Source organism: Neomonachus schauinslandi, chromosome 5, assembly GCF_002201575.2.
Source record: "Neomonachus schauinslandi chromosome 5, ASM220157v2, whole genome shotgun sequence".
NCBI lineage: Eukaryota > Metazoa > Chordata > Mammalia > Carnivora > Phocidae > Neomonachus > Neomonachus schauinslandi.
Window position 1 is genome coordinate 110,803,146 of NC_058407.1, and position 17,528 is coordinate 110,820,673.

At 36.5% G+C, this 17,528-nt stretch overlaps 1 protein-coding gene across 1 annotated transcript in view; it reads right to left on the reverse strand.

The window, feature by feature from the left end:
* Nucleotides 1-1,127: 1,127 nt before the first annotated feature.
* The window catches only part of LOC110577261 (mitochondrial poly(A) polymerase), a 31,250-nt gene continuing 14,849 nt past the window's right edge, over nucleotides 1,128-17,528 (reverse strand). The window contains exons 5-9 of the mRNA XM_021686521.2: nucleotides 15,902-16,113; nucleotides 13,633-13,859; nucleotides 3,706-3,798; nucleotides 3,546-3,619; nucleotides 1,128-1,959 (exon numbers count right to left, since the gene is read on the reverse strand). Coding sequence (XP_021542196.1) covers nucleotides 1,597-1,959; nucleotides 3,546-3,619; nucleotides 3,706-3,798; nucleotides 13,633-13,859; nucleotides 15,902-16,113 — 969 coding nt within the window. The 3' untranslated portion in view covers nucleotides 1,128-1,596. The remainder of the gene's footprint in view (nucleotides 1,960-3,545; nucleotides 3,620-3,705; nucleotides 3,799-13,632; nucleotides 13,860-15,901; nucleotides 16,114-17,528) is intronic.

Sequence of the window (17,528 nt, forward strand, 5' to 3'; positions counted from 1 at the left end):
TGTGGGAAGCCTGCTTCTCCCTCTCCTACTCCCCCTGCTTGTGTTCCCTCTCTCGCTGTGTCTCTCTCTGTCAAATAAATAAAATCTTTTTTTAAAAAAAATAAATAATAAAAGAACTGTCTAGAAGAACACTGCTACTTGTTTGTATAAAAGAACGCCATATATGTATGAAAGAATACGGATACTTGTATGTTGGTTATGTGAAATCAAAACAGCAGGGCCACACGAGCATAGAACTCTGCTGCTTCGTAACAATTCTATTAGTGAGTCCCCCAAAATATCCCAAGCAGAGCTCATTAGTTTCTGACCTAAAATTTAGAAGGGGAAGCTATTTTGAAAACCACTATAAACTGTAAATCTGAATTCTGAGTAGCAAGAATAACTTATATACCACAAAAAATAAAAAATAAAAGTAACACGTATAACGTGCCAGACTCCTGACCTAGCACTTTCCGATGTACCCCATGTAATCTTCAAAAAATCTGTGAAGTAGGCACTATTATTGCCCCCCTTTTACAGAGAAAACAACGGGGGCCCTGAGAGGCTGAGTAATTTACTAGGAAACCAGTCTGGCTCAAGTCCCCTGTTTTCAAGCACTATTCTCTTGGCTTCTAAAACAAAAGTTACTCCACAGGGAATGTATGGAAATTATACTTCAATATGTATCTATTTTGAACAGGAAGAAAGGAGGTTTCAAAAGATAAGAAAAAGAATACTGGGAATATCATATAGTAGAAGCAGGGTTTTATTTTTGAAAGCAGAAAAAGTACCTAGCATTCTAGAATACAATGTACCAATATTTTTATATATCTGGCTTAGAATACTAGAATGCGGTGAATGAAGTGTCTGCCTTCCTATCTTTTAAAAACATTAACGTTGGGGCGCCTGGGTGGCTCAGTTGGTTAAGCGACTGCCTTCGGCTCAGGTCATGATCCTGGAGTCCCGGGATCGAGTCCCGCATCGGGCTCCCTGCTCGGCAGGGAGTCTGCTTTGCCCTCTGACCCTATCCCCTCTCATGTGTTCTCTCTCATTCTCTCTCTCTCAAAATAAATAAATAAAAAAAAAAAAAAAAAAAAAAAAAAAAAATAAAAACATTAACGTTTTTGCAAATCTGTTTTAATTTATATATGAAATAAAACAGGAAAACCTGTTTTAATTTATATGTGAATAAGAGTACTTTGCTTGAAGAATACAAAAAATACATACTAAGAGTACTAGCAAATTCTGAAGGTTTATTGTATTCGCTGACTACGTGTGTACATACCCAGAAGTTCCTTTAAACGATTTCTACCCAGGGCTTCATGTAGATATCAATAATGGCTTGACTCTAAAACTGATTTTTACCACTTGCTTTGTATAGTTTATTTAAAGTACATTCCAGTCCTCTGTCACCTATTCCTTGTGGCAGTGGATCTGAGGCTTATCACACCGAACACATCCCAGAACTTCAGACCAGAAAGAGGCCCAGTGAGAAGATCATGAAAACAGACACCCCATGCCAGTGGGTACCTGTGAGAGCTTCAGACCAGTTCTTCCAGGCGGTCGAAAGAGCAATGTTCTCAGGGAAAACCAGTTCTTCAAGCAAAGGAATAGCCACTAAGCCTGAGTACTAACTGTTCTCTTCCCATTGGTGTGTGTGTCATTTTCTGGACTGCTACTTTTTATGGATTCCAGCAAATTTTTAATTCGCTCACTTGCAGGCTTCTTCCTTTTCTTCTTGGCAAGAGACACACTGCTTAGCACTGAAGGCTGCAGCAGCGTTGCCAGCCCCCAGGGCTGATTACTTGATGGGGAAGGGCGGTCTTTATCTTCCTGACTTAAAATCCAGGCACTTTCTCGGGCCAGATCTACAAATTTTTGTAGTTGGCTTTGATTTACGTTTTTGCTGATGTTGAGAGACGTTTCAAAAGGATTCTGAATGTGCAATGGAGAAGACTCTGGTTTGTTCTGTTCCCTTCCCTATAGATGATTGTAAGGAAGAGAAAATGTATAAATATATGAAAGGCTCAGCTACAGGAACGATTTAGTTTAACAAAATGTCAAAAACAGGGCAAATCCCAGCATTTACAGAGTAAAGAACTGCTTTCCTAAGAGAATTGGGTATGTATGCATATTATGTACTTATATGTGTGTGTGTGTGTGTGTGTGTGTACTTCTGGCTGATTTTTTTACCATTGTAGTTCTGTGATTCTTTAGAGAAAAATAAATTAGGTTTATGAGCTACGGATGATGATGCTCAGATGAGAGGTATCTAGACTAAGTCAATCAATAGAAGTATTTTTAAAGTATCAACTTTGACCTAAGAGGATAAAGCAAGGAAGGGAAAAAAATGAAAAATAGCAGAAAATAAAATGAAGACACACTTATTTTTGAGACTTGCTAAAAACATAATAGAAGCACACAAAATTAGAATCCTTAAATTAAATACAGTAATTAATGTTTCCCAAGAATAAAGTCAGAAAGGAAGAGAAGGAACAAAGGATTATTCATTATTCATTTTAAAACACTGAAAGTTTCCTATTACATTCCTAAAGATCCAACTTACATAAGGCCCTGACAGGTAAGACCACGTCTCATAGAAATAAAAAGAAAAGCTAAAGCTGTGATTTATATGACCATATCACATGTCTTACTAAAATATTAACAAAACAAATGTCCAAGATTCGCCAGTATGAGCAGCACCTCTTTATTCCCTAACTTCTGTCATGCCCTGCCCAGCAAGGGTCCTGCCTGTCCAGCAACTCTGACGTCTAGGCTAAGAGGACAGAAAGGATAAAGAACTTCATGTGATCAGTGACCTTCTTCTCATATGGAATCTAATGCCATATTAGCTTGCATCCCAGGGCTCTGTGTCCCCTCCTTCTCCCTTCCCCACACTTTGTTGTTGTTGTTGTTAAACAAAATCTCCATGACCAGGATTAAGAGGCAAGGATGAAAAAAGGAAGAGTTGAATAAAACAACAAAAAAGAGTATCTGATTACGTGTTTTATGTAGCCAATCTTACAATGGTTGTAACCAAGTACCCAAATGCTAAGCAGAATAGACCCAAACAGAGAGCTATCTCAAGTATCCCCCACTTGGTAACAAATTTTGCCTAGAATTCTGCTCTGGATTTGCTTTTTTTTTTAAAAAATGTCTATTATTCCAGCTACTCATATGAACCAAAATCATAAATTCATTTGCCTAAACAAATTTAGAGCTCAAATTGAGAGAATTACTAAAATCTATAGGGCTGTGTATCCTACTTCTTCCATGAACACAAAAGCAGTTTAACAAGAACTGTATATAAAATTATGTTTTCTAGAAAAATTTTCAGAAGAGTCCACATTTTGAAGGATGCTGTATTAGATGCTGAAAGAGTTGGCTTCTGCTCTTCCAAATAACTAGATGAATGATCTGATATGCAGCTCCTCTAGGCATCAATTTCCTTATTAGTATCTATTACTGTGGAGTTGAAATACACTAACATGTTAAGAGTGCTCTGAAAACTAATTAAATACTAATATAGCAGAAGACTAGATACTTCGTCATCAAATATTATTTACCTGTCGAATATTTATGGAATTTTTATTGAAAGCGAAATTGCCAAAATATTCAAAAAATTCTTTCAGTAGTGATTCTGCAAGAAAATAAAACAAGGAAAATAAGAGGAAGGCCTGTTTCAATTAAAAACAAATGAACAAAGGGAAAAAAAAAAACACCTACCTAGTGTTTCTGTGTTTCCTGAAGGTTTAATTCTATTCAAGTCACGAATAAATGTACAGTTGTGGCCTTCTATTATACATTTATCTTCTGCATCTTCAAAAAACAGAAATGGAAAATATTTCACATTTCAAAGATATTGCCTACTTCAGAAAAGGAATCTATAATTAACTAAATCAAAGTTACAGACTAATGTGTCCTATTATTAGTCAGTGTTATAGATATTTACAGTTAATAGGATTTAAAACTCCTTACCAAAAAGATTTGAGACTAATTACAGTAGAGCAAAATTAGCGTTACATTTTTTTTAGCATACTAAAATCATCTATCAAAAACCCAACAATTCTTAATCTTTTGAAGTCATCAGTTTTTCAGTTATAAATGAAAATGTAGATGGTTCCCATCTTTCACCAGCTCAAATCTTGGCAGTATCCTTGATCAAAATACTTAATTTCCTCTCCATTTCCATCCTTATCACCCCGTCATGCATATATTTGCAACAAGCCATCCACGACACAAACTGAATGCTCTAAGAGTTTTGAAGAACTTCTGGTAATTTCTAAAATGCAGTATTCTAGCAACTAGAATTCACTACCACAAAGTAAACGGCACCCTGGACTTAAGCATTCACCTTTTCTAATAGTATTTGTATCTTCAGAAGGAATCATTCCCCTCACGATAAATACACAGCCAGCATGAAATTCCTCACCCATGCTAATCTACCTTCCACTGTACAATAAGCAGACAAATTCTCACTCCTCAAAAATCAAATTAACAGCCAATTCATCTGAAAGCATTTCCTAACTCCAAGTTGGCCATCCTCCGTTAGTTATTTCACACTCCATGAGCACTTATCTGACTTCACTGTGATTGTGTATGCATGCTGCCCACTCCCCTACCCCAGTCTGGGATTACAAATGTCCCATTCACTACTCCCCCTCTCCACATCAGTCTAGCCACAAGTGTCTAGCATACAGCAGGCACATAACCAGTGATCCGAATGATCAATTACATTTTGAATGTTATAATCCCCAGCAGGGGGGATTAAATACGGAAATCAGAAAGAGATAAATAAGGGTCCTTTAAATTTTTGTCTCCCTTTTTTTGTGGTTTTTGTATTTTTTGTTAAGACCTGGGTTACTAATATAATTTCTCAAAAATTACTCCAGATCCTAACATATTAATTTTATGTATTTTTTAAAAGATTTACTTAGAGAGGGAGAGAAAGAACATGTGCATGGTGAGAGGCAGAGGGAGAGGGGAAGCGGACTCTGTGTTGAGTACAGCCTGATGTGGGGCTCAATCCCAGGACCCTGAGATCACGACCTGAGTGGAAACCAAGAGTCGGATGCTTAAGCAACTGAGCCACCCAGGCACCCCACATATGAATTTTAATAGCAAATTTTATGTGCTCTATTATATAACTTCTAGTACCCTGAAGAACTTATACACAGTTACACTTAGATCTATTTTTTTTTTTTTAAGATTTTATTTAATTTGAGAGAGGGAGAGAGAAAGAGCGTGAGAGAGCATGTGCCTGAGTAAGGGGAAGGGAAGAGGAACAACCTTGATTTCTGACCATGGAGCCTGACACTCTGCTCAATCTCAGGACCCTGAGATCATGACCTGAGCTGAAGTGAAACGCTTAACCGACTGAGCCACTGAGGCACTCCATACTTAGATCTATTTTTTAGGAGACCCAGACACGTGTTACTCTTTCAAATTATCAACAGTTGTATTTCTTGTGACACAGTGCCAGTCACATATATTGATGTTCTTTTAGCTGCTGGGTCTTTTTTCAGGAACTTATTTCCAATTAAAGCATTACTACCATAGAAATTTGAGATCTACGTTAAAATATTTCTAGAACTGCACAATAATGAAAACCTGAGGCCGTCTCTGTGACTGCTGCTCTTCACTAAAAGTTTTTACAGAAGTATTAAAACTTGAGGAAAAAAAAAAAGTATCCTCTGATTTAAGATAGGGCCATCTTTGTTTCTTCAAAATCCCTAAGGCATTCAAACCTAGCAGCTTGGCTGTCAAGTCCTATCCTCTCTCCCCCATTTGTCTACTATAACACCCAGACAACATCCACACCGTCCAATATAATAACCACCACCACATGGGGCTATTAAAATAAAAAATTCAGTTCCTCGACCACACTAATCATACTTCAAGTGCTTAACAGCCACAAGTGACCAGTGCCTACCCTACTATGTACAATATGGATATAGAACACTTCTATCATCATAGAAAGTTCTACTGGAGAGTGCTGCAATAGAAAAATGATTCTCAACCTATTCAGACATATGAACCCTATTGCTATCAGTTTAAACTGCGGCACTCTTTTCTTAAAAGTATTGTTATGAAACCATGACAAAAATTTGTAAGTAAATACAAACTCTCAGTCGTGAGGAAGAGAGCCAGGTAAGCACCTTAATTAACTCATACTGGAGCTTGAGAACACATTCCTTCACCTTCACCTTAAGTGAACTTAGAAACTATGAAAAAGTAAGGTTATATATTTACTAAATTTGACTTCCTTGCTTCCTTTGGAAACCTCAGAGCCTCATGATTGGTACATCCATTACTCTTTTTCAGCAGAGTACACATGACAAATGAAATTCACTGAGTAATGTTCTCACAGACACAGCCAGATTGATAACTTACCCACATTTTTCCAGGGAACTGATAGCCACGCTAGAGTAATTCATAATTAGTCACAGAGATCACTATTGGCATTCTTAATAGATTACTCAGGGGCTGCAGTACAGATAATCATGTCTATGGGCTGTATAATTATTTAGGTTAATCTTTCTGGTCAAAAGAACAAAATCTACACTGTGCCAGCTACATATATGTCTAGTAAGTCACTTGAAGTTGATAGGCACATATGTAAGGGGCATAACAGGAATAAAGTTCATATGAAGGCTTACTATTTTTTTCTTTGATAACAAATCTTTTATGATGTCCCATTTTTATAAGAGGAGCTTACTGGAACAAAACTTGAATAGCTAAAAATCATATAACTATATTCAGCTTCTATTATAACTATCCAGTATGCCATGGATCAGTAGTAATTAAATGGGAGAAGCCAACAGAAAAGCCAACTGAGATTACAGATCTCTGCTGTACTAATTAATGCAGACTGTTTAATACGAGGGGGCGGAGGTGCTATACACTTAGACACATTGCCATTTTGTTTCCTTCTAACCCACCCCAGCCAGAATGCTTTCTGAAATGCACATCCAAGCAACTGCCTCTCAAGTACTTGGATCTAACCTTGTGAAGAATGTAAGTGTTATGGTTATATCCATGTTTCAAAGGAGCTTTATTTATTGCCTCATAGCTCACTCAACTCCAGAATGTGACTCAGATAATATTCTTCACATATACACATCTATAATACATATTGTTCCCTATTAATCACTTACGCTCATCAACAGACAGGGTAAAGTTCTACCTGCTTCTCCCACCATGCCATATGCTCCAATAACACTCAGCCTCTCCAGGATGGAGCCTATATACTGATTAAGAGCACATGCTATGGGGTAAAGATGATGAAATGAACACAACCACCTACCTTCACCCCCTCCCAAACCACCAATGAAACGACAGTAAAATGACATAAAATCTTAAAGAAGGAGAACAGAAGAAATAAGAACAACAAAAATTTTTCAGTTGAAGAACAGATGGACAAGTAGCTAAGATTCAGGAGATCTGAAAAGACTGACTCCTAAACTAGCAGTAAAGAAAGCCAAGAAAAAACCCATCTACAGGGCAGAGCTCCCAACAACTCAGGAACTGCAAGCACCAGGTCTAACTGGAAGCACCAAGACTGGAAGCCTGATGGTTGAAGAAGCAGTTAGATTCCCCCAGATCTCTTTTTCCCTGACAGAAACCTTAGGCTTACTTTGGAGAGGGTAAAAGAAAGTATATCTACACAGGAAGACAGGAGACACAGCTGAGGGTAGGAAAACTGTTCTAAAAGCAACAGTAAGTGAACAAAAGCATAGTAAATGTCAAAGCGACAGCATGCTAGTAACAGGGTCTTTACTTCCAGAAAAATATTAAAAGAGTCATTACTGGGGAATCTGAATAGCTCAAGAAGAATGACCTAGAGATAGTGACATAACAAATGCCCACCAATAAAATAGTCCAGCTACATTACCCTACGATAAAGCTCACAGTCAACAAGCCCCACCTAAGCTCAGAGATTCAAATGAACTTTTTAGTTCCTAACTCAAACATGACCAGAAAATCAAAGACTATCAGATACCTGAAGAAGGCCTCTAACATGACAATAAACTTAAAATGAAAAATGAAATAAAATGAAAAAAAAAAATATTTAGAAAAACAGAGGCTACATAATAAGAATTAATTAATAGAGTATTTGATGACTGACTGTTTTGACAAAAGATTTAGACAACTAGTAGCAAGCTGGAGATTCAAGTAACGTTAAGTACATAAAAAACTAAGCAAGCAAGAAAATAAGTAGTATTAAAAACTATAAACTCCAAAGAGTAGAAAAAGTTGGGCAGGAAAGGAAATTAATTTTAGTTTACTCCATGGATTAGACAGGAATAGCATTTATACAGTCATAACAGTATAAAGAGCACATAGCAAAATTAAGCCATAGCCATATTCAGAATATGAGGGGTGTAAGAGATATATGTATGGTGAGGATAAAAGGTAATTCCTCTTCTTCCATAAAGGGAAGTCATATATAATGTCTAAAACTAAAAATCAAGAAACATGGTCATCATTTTGCAACATATACAAATACTGAATCATCACGCTCTATACATAAAATATAATGGGCGCCTGGGTGACTCAGTTGGTTGAGCGACTGCCTTCGGCTCAGGTCATGATCCTGGAGTCCCTGGATCGAGTCCCGCATCGGGCTCCCTGCTCAGCGGGGAGTCTGCTTCTCCCTCTGACCCTCTTCCCTCTCATGCTCTCTCTCATTCTCTCTCTCAAATAAATAAATAAAATCTAAAAATATATATATATATATAATGTTGTATATGCCTACTACACTCCCCAGATAAATACAGAAATTAAGACAATTTATTCTGAAAATATATTTTATAACGGCAAACAGATCAGCTAAAAGAGTTAGAAGTGGTTGCCTACAGAGCAAGGCAAAAGGAACAGAAGGCACAGGCTCAGAGTGTGAGTTACTGTTACCAAGTTTGTAGAATATTTTACTCTTTACCTACTATGTGCATCTGTACTTGGATAGAACTGAACTTTAAAAATCAGTTCTTTTCACCAAACACCATTAAGAGAGTGAAAAGGGAACCACAGTATGTATTTATTTGAGATATAAAGATATACACATAAATCCATAACATGTGACAAAGGACTCATGTGGAATATAGAAATTCCTACAAATGAATCTTTGAAAAAGACAGGCCAAGAGAAAAATAGGCAAAAGACTTAAAGAAACATCACAAGAATTACCCAAATGACTGATGCAGATATGAAAAAGTGCTCAACTTCATTAGTCATTAGGGAAAAGAAAACCAGAACATGCCATGATGCCACTACACATACATTTAGAACAGCTACCATAAAAAAAAAATGATAATACCACATGTTGGCAAAGATACAGAGCAATTAGAACTTGTCCATAATGCCTGTGGGAGTTTACACTTTGGAAAACTGTTTGGCAGTGTCTACTGAAGCTGAATATACCCAAATCCCAAGACTCAGAAATTCTATTCCTAGTTTATACTTGACAGATAGGAGTGCCTGTGCTCACCAAAAGAAATATGCTAGAATGATACTAGCTATTACCTGTAATGGTCCCAAACTACAAATCATTTACATACCCATCAAAAGTAGAAGTAAAAATCTTTTTTGGTATGTTCATGGAAAATAGTACTGTGCCTCAATGAAAATGAGTGGTCCACAAATACACGAACAGTAGGAATGAATCTTCTAAACTTAATGTTGAGAGGGAAGAAACCAGACGCAAAACAATACACACTGTATGAGACATAAACAGGTAAAATGAATCCATGCTGTTGAAAGGGGGGGTGGGAAGGGAGTGGAGGGGCCAGAAGGGAAGACAGCTAGTGCTTCTGCGGTATTCATTCAGTCAGGGTGGTGTTTCCATGGGTGTGTTCCGTTTGTGAAAACATACATATACACACATGTACTTCTAGGTGTATTATATTTCAGTTACCTTAAGAAATTTGGAAAACCTCTCAACGTTTTCTCACCTATAAAATGAAAACAGTAAATGTGCCTCATAAGATTTGCTGGGAGGACTGAATGAAATGGTGTATAAGACTTTCTAGCCAATGCCTGGCACTGAGTTAGCACCCAATAAATTGTTACTGCGTCACAATTAAAATTCTCTTCCATTCTGGGGTTTATGCATCAACACTGCCAAAGATACTATACCCAGTCATTTCTTCTTCAAACCTTTAATTCATCACAGGAAAGAAGCACAGGGATCCTAAACAAAAAGCTGTAATCAAACAACTGTTTATGAAAGGAAAATGCCACAGAAAGCACCAAGCGCAGAAGTAAATGTAACAAAGGTGGCAAAGCCAAAACAGGAGAGAACACACAATAAGAGACACAGTGGGGAAAGGAGTAGAGATTATAAGAAAACATAAAGAAACAGAAATTCAAGAGTAACCAAATTACGAAAGTTGCCATCATGCTCAGTACAAAAGGCTTTCAACTGTAAAACGTTCAGCCAATCCTCTGAAATCTATTTACTGAACTTCTCCTATGGACCCAATACTATGCCAGGAACAGGAGATGCAGAAATGAGTCAAAGACCGCCTGCCCTAGAAAGGCTTGGCCAACACAGGCAGGGAAAACAAGTCGGCAACGTGACAGCCATTACAACACACGTGTGTACCAGGTGCGTGGAGGCCAACAGAGCGCCACCTCCCAGGAGGAAGGCAGGAGGGAGCCAGCCAGGAGTGACCTAACAAATGGGATCTTGGACTGGGTTTGTCTTCTCTTCCCTGGCATAACCCTGAAGAGCTTCCCTCCACGGGAGAAGAGGAGGTAGTGAGAAGAAGGCAATTTCAGGCAAAGACAGAGATGTAAACAAGAACAAAATATTTGAGGATCAGCAAAATGCTGAGCCTACAGATTTGCACACAGAAGTGAATGTAAGAGAAGACGAGGAAAAGGAAGATCAAAGAGACCCTAAATATAACTCTATAATGTTTGGATTTATTCTAGGTTCCAACCAGGTTTATAAAGCCCTAGAAGTGCTAGAAGGTGTTCCAGAAATCCATACCACCTTCTATTAATAAGCAAGCAAGTAAATATTTTTCTTTTTTAAAAAAGACAAATTGAGAGCCTCTATCTGAATATCAAGGGAGAGGTACAACTTAGAAGAACAAAATGATTGTACACAAGACTTAACTCAGCCAATCAACCATAGAGCACCCAAGATGGTTTTACTGTTTCCAAGTTTAACACTGTTTTTATTCTTAGTCAGATCCTGTTGAATATATACCAATGTGGGACCACTGGTTAAAATCAGAAGTATAAAAAACATGGAATTTGAAAAATACCTAAATGAACAGAAAAAATATATTTTGATAAATTCTTAAAATAATCTTCACCACATCCTTAATATACATTCATTTATGAAAAATTCTTTTATAAGAAATTCAAGGTATTGTCAGAACTTCAAAAATCAAAGATAATGCTATCAAATTTGCTTTTTCATTTATTGGCAATTCACACCCACAATGTGCTATGTATAGCGAAGTAACTGCAAAAAACAACCTGAAAATTTCTCTTACAGTGTTTAAAAGCTAATGAAAAAATATTGTAAACAACCAATTTGGTATTATAAAATACAAAATTAAAGAATTCCAAAACTAGTGCCTGTTTTGATGCCATCAGATGTGAATAAAGTTAAATTGTTTTAAAAAACAGATTTGAAATAAAAACTCAACGAGTCATTTTAAGTTTGTCCATCAATCACATTCTTTTTCTAAAATAATTAGCAGAAATTATTTTAAAAAGATTCTAGGAGGTTACTGAAGGATTTCAATAGAGAATAATATAATGAGATATGAAGTTTTGACAATCGCTAGTTACAAATAGACTGGTGGGAAACAAATGGAGATAAGGAGAGAAAGTAGTATAAATGCTCCCAAGAAGGGAATGTCAAGGGCCCAAATCTGGCAGGAGTGGCAGTATGCGTGAGACTGGAAAACAGCAACAAGATGTCAGGAATAGTTTGCCCCCAACATCAACTTGTCTTCGTTCTTCCTCCTTTTTATAGCTTCTGCTTTCCTTAGCTTCTAAACTCCAAAAGTTCCATGATTTTTCCCCAAAACGGTCTCTGTGAGGGCAGTCTTAAGCATCAGCACACACAGCAAAGGTTGAACAGGAAGTGCTATTTACAGGTTGTTTATTGTGAGGAAATACCCACATTTTCTGTCTGTCTGCCTGTATGTGGGTCTGTCTTACGCCTCTACCAGAATGTGAGTTACCTAAGAATATCATCCATATCTCCTTACTGCACCAAAAATAACACCCCATGTAGAATGAGTAACCAATAAATATTCAGTGAATGAATGACACCAAACAATGAATGAGCACAGCCATGGGGATGTTGCCCCTTCACTGCAACCGAGATACATGACCACTACCCTACCTTCTGAAAACTTCCTACTCTCCATTATCCTATCACACAGAGCTTTTTTAAAGCTTAGTTTCAAGCTATACTAGTACTTAACAGTGTTCACAGGAAGGAATTACTTCTAATTTGGATGAGAGAAGGTGGCACAGAAGAGAGAATTGAGAGAAGTCACAGTCCAGGCAGAAAAACAAATAGCGTGAACAAAAGAGCTAAGACAGAATGTGATGAGGGGTATCACAGTACTGAGCGCAATGTGGGAACGCATGAGAAGAGGCTGGGAAGTCAGGTATGGCTAGGTAAGTGAAGATCTTCAATACCGGGGCGCCTGGGTGGCTCAGTCGTTAAGCGTCTGCCTTCAGCTCAGGTCATGATCCCAGGGTCCTGGGATCGAGCCCCGCATCGGGCTCCCTGCTCGGCGGGAAGCCTGCTTCTCCCTCTCCCACTCCCCCTGCTTGTGCTCTCTCTCTCGCTGTGTCTCTCTCTGTCAAATAAATAAATAAAATCTTTAAAAAAAAAAAAAAGATCTTCAATACCAAGCTAAGTAAGCGGAGATTTATTCCATAGGGCATAAAATCCCCTTTAAGGTTATTTTAAACTGGGAAGATTCAGAGATCTACTTTAAAAGTATTATTTGGCAGCAGTACACAGGATGGATAGAAGATACAGTGTCTACATTTTGAGCGTATCCCTTATTTACCTTCTTTTTAGAATTTAGAACTGTTAATACTTTAGTATCTCCTCCAGCAGTCTACCAAAATGTCAATTCATTTATGACATAAATTAAATAATATACTAATTTTAAAATAATTCACCTAAGATTGCTTGTAAACTTTTAACTAAAAAACACATTTAGGATCTTTAAAGCATTATAAAACAGTTTTTGGCATCTTTAAAAAAATCTGGAAATAAATTCAGATTTGGAAAGCCATCACTGAAACTGTGATCCACTCAAGAGCTCTATCTGGGATGTTTTTTTTTTCCCCCAGGGTCATTCCAGGCTCGGTCAACTAAGAGAGAGGCTCCAAATGTCTCATGATAGCTGTAAACAACCTTGCCAACTGACACAAATAGGGCAGAACTCTAAAGGCCTCAGCGTCGCAAATCATCTGCTCTCATGACCCCCAGTGGGCATTAAAAAAATAAAAAGCACTTAAATTTTAGATTCACAAAACTTTAAAAAAATACAGAAGACAAATTTTACGACTAATAAACAAACACACATGTCTTTGACAACACATGGTAATTATATTCATTTAAAATGTCAGAAAGAGAAAACAGACTGCTTCCAGTCTTACCTGCTAGACTTTTTAGGTAGTCAAGTGTTGGAAGAATAGGGGGTGATCTCCTCTGGAGAAAAAAGATTACCATCATCGTAAGAGAGAAATTTGTAATCCAAGAGCCAGGAATACTACTTGTTAACGAATGTGCTCGAGCCCAGCATCGAATACTGAACACCAAGGCTCTCACTCTTGAGTCCAGAGTACCATATATATAAAGGAGTTCAGAACTTTTCAAGGCAATCCTTCAAAAGAAAAAAAAAAAAAAAGAAAGAATTTTCAAACCCCCAAATTACGGCTCCAGAGTAGAGTAAAATACATACCTGGGAACATACATAAATATCTTACTATGTCTAAGCATATTCAGAACACCACGATCAGATAATCAAAAGCATCATGTATTTGCAATATAATATTTAATGTGAATGGTTGAATATCAAATACATTCATTAACATTAAAACATTCTTTTAAATGTTGACAGTTATTACGTAGTTGTAAAACTTAGATTTTTTAAATCAAAGTTCCTAAACATGACTTAATAAGGGAAACACAATATATATGTGCTCTTCAGTAACCATCAATAAAGACACTGACACATTTGTAAATGAGAGGCTCTACACCTCACGTTCACACCTTAGTTATCTAGTCCTTTGGCAAGCAAGGAAAATATTCTACTTATTTTATCAAGAGAGTATCTATATCTTAAAATTCAGCCAAAATTACATAAGTCTAACATTTATAAAAACCAAAACCCATGAAGATAAAATACCTTTTAAAGAAATCAAACTTCAGAAACTATTTTCAGTAAGTTTTCTAGTTATAATTTTATAATGCAAAAAATTATTAATCAGAAATATTTTAAAATTAAGCTCCTACTGATCAAAACATGTCTTGTAATTTCCCAAAGAACTGACAGAGGGCACAAAACCATTAACAGTATCAACTTCAAACTATAAAGTTTCATCATGGCATTTACTTCCTGAGTTTAAAGAGAACAGAAGAAATGGCAAATTAGAAATTCAAGGTGATTAAATGTTTTATATAAATGAATCTAAATTAAGCTGAAAATAAATATCAAATAGTGCAAGATATTTTATATAAAGAAACAATACAGGAGTTTATAAAAACCTGAAGGACAGACAGTGAGACAAATTTTTAAAAACCTGTCCCAACAAGACAATAAATATACTACTACTACAAAGATGTCATTTTGTTCTATTTTACATACTATAAGAAAAACGTAGGGGCGCCTGGGTGGCTCAGTCGTTAAGCGTCTGCCTTCGGCTCAGGTCACGATCTCAGGGTCCTGGGATCGAGCTCCGCATCGGGCTCCCTGCTCCGCGGAAGCCTGCTTCTCCCTCTCCCCCCTGCTTGTGTTCCCTCTCTCGCTGTCTCTCTCTCTCTCTCTCAAATAAATAAATAAAATCTTTAAAAAAAAAAATGTAATAACGATAGGAAGTGTATTATGTATTTTTATTTATTTTTATTCTCTGAACTACTTGAAAGAAATCCCAAAGCACTCAGCACTGACTTGTTAGTGAACACGAGTTGAAGCAAAACTGCTCTGGAATGTATTTTCTAAATCTGTTTTGAGTAATGATTATTAATCTAACAAATAATATAGTGAAATCTAATGCATGCAATGAGAATACTAGAGTTATGAAATAAACTCAATTGAGAAGTTTCCCCGCCTGAGAACACAAGAAAAGGAATCAAAGTATAAAAGAACCTGTCATTCACACCCCATTTTTTTTTTTTTTAAGGAAGCAGGTTGCTAGGATAATAAAATGAAAATATGCTAAAGGGAAAAACTATGCAGTCTGAAGCTGTGTACACCACTTTCTGACCTAAGCAAACATCATACAGGTTTAGGACCCAAAGTTGACGCTCTCTGGAGACGATTCAGAGGTCAAACTCAAGGTGCTACTTTATTTTCTAAATATACTTGGAAGACTACATACAGAAGTTCTACTACAGTGCTTTCATGTTGTTATCAGGCTACATAAGTTAAGAATGATGAAACACTTCTCCTCAGAAGATGATGTTATTTAGGTATGATAACACTTTAAACACAATATCCTAACATTTTATTCATGAAGACCAAAAAAATCAAAAGATACGTATGAGAAAATATTTCCAATTTTTAAATCTAAGTGTTCAAAATTTTTAAAAGTTACTATTATTAAAGCATGTATAAGAGTCCAAAGCCACTGTTTCTGTACAAGAAAAACTATGTCAATACCTTATAATATTCACATTTAAGATGATAAAATTAAGAGATCATACCTATTATTAGTAGTCAAATCACACTGAAATCCAGAGGCTTGGTGTGAGAACCTCACAAGAGGACACCGAGCATTTAAGATTTTTTGTACACCCACACAACCAGGGCCAAAGTGGTCAAGGCATTCTCCTATCACAGACAGGATCTTCTGAGTTGCAATTCTTTCTGAAGGAACATTTTTCACTTGAAATTCCATCAGAAAATTTCCTGAGGTCTGAATAATAAAAACATTTGTAAATGGGAGCTTTTTATAAGAAGGAATTTCTTAAACTTTCTAGAAGGACGCTCTAAGTCATTTTTGGCACAACAAAAACCAAAAAACAAGGAACACACACTCAAAAAGTTCTTCATGAAATCACAGCCAACAGCAGACTTAAAAAATCTCCAGTTGTCTTTTGTTTCTCCAAAGTACTAAACTAAAAAATCACTGGCTTTTTATAATTAACTTATACGCCACTATGTATTATATATCACAAATATTACATGTAGAACCACTGACTCTATAAATTCAGTGACCATACATCTGCCTTTTCCTAGTTAGCCATTACATTTTAATAGATGTTATAAGCCCACAGTAGTTAGAATAGGGAAGTACATGTACAAATCAAATCAAACAGCAAATCAATAGAAGAAAACAGAGTATAATCAGACTTTAACTATATATAGGAATTTAATATAATGGACTCCAAAAATCACCAGGGTAAAATTACTATTTAACAAATGAGTCAAGTGGCCATTGAAAAAAATAATTAGATTCTGACTTTAGCTCTGAAACCAAAGTAAATTCAACATAAATCAAAGATTTACACACAAAAAGTTTTATCAGTAAAGTACTAGAAGACAATGAATGTTTTTACAAGTAGTGAAGGATTTTTTAAGCATGACACAAAATTCCAGAATATACAAAAGAGAAATATGATTGAAACCCTCTCAAGGTAAAGCACATATTCACTACTAGATAAAAGACAAAAGTAAAACAATAATACATATGTCACATAAATGACTAATTTCCCAAATTTATGAAGCGTTTATACAAATGAAAAGGAGAAAAACTCACCCAATTCTAAAAACAGGCAAAAAAAACTTGAATAAGAAATAACAGAAGAAATAAAAATGGCTAAGAAAGACAATAGAAGATGCTCTTGTTTTCTAGAAACTAAAGAAGAAATTAAAACATTGGGACTTTTCATTTATCAGTCTGCCAAAGACAAAAAGGCTGCCAGGATCACTATCGATGGGTGCAGGGAAACATGTATATACTGTCAGTGGGAGTGTAAACTAGGACATATTTGGTAGACAACTTCAGTATCTACTGAAACTTTAAATGTATACTTGGACCAGCTACTAAAATTCTAGGAAATTATCCTAAAAAAACACTTGCATTGATGAGCCGATTTACGAAGCTGTTCACTCACTGTAGCATTATTTGTGTGGTATACACCCTTTGGGAATTCTAGTTAGCTTAGTAAGGCTACCTACCCTCGACCACCGCATTTTCCAGAACCCATTCCTAGGCCCTAACAATGTTTATCATAGAAATCCACCCCCTTACTCCCAGCTGAGTGGACCAGGCATGGCAGCTGATGTAAGCACTAGACGACTGTACCATATATTCATCCAGAGATCTCT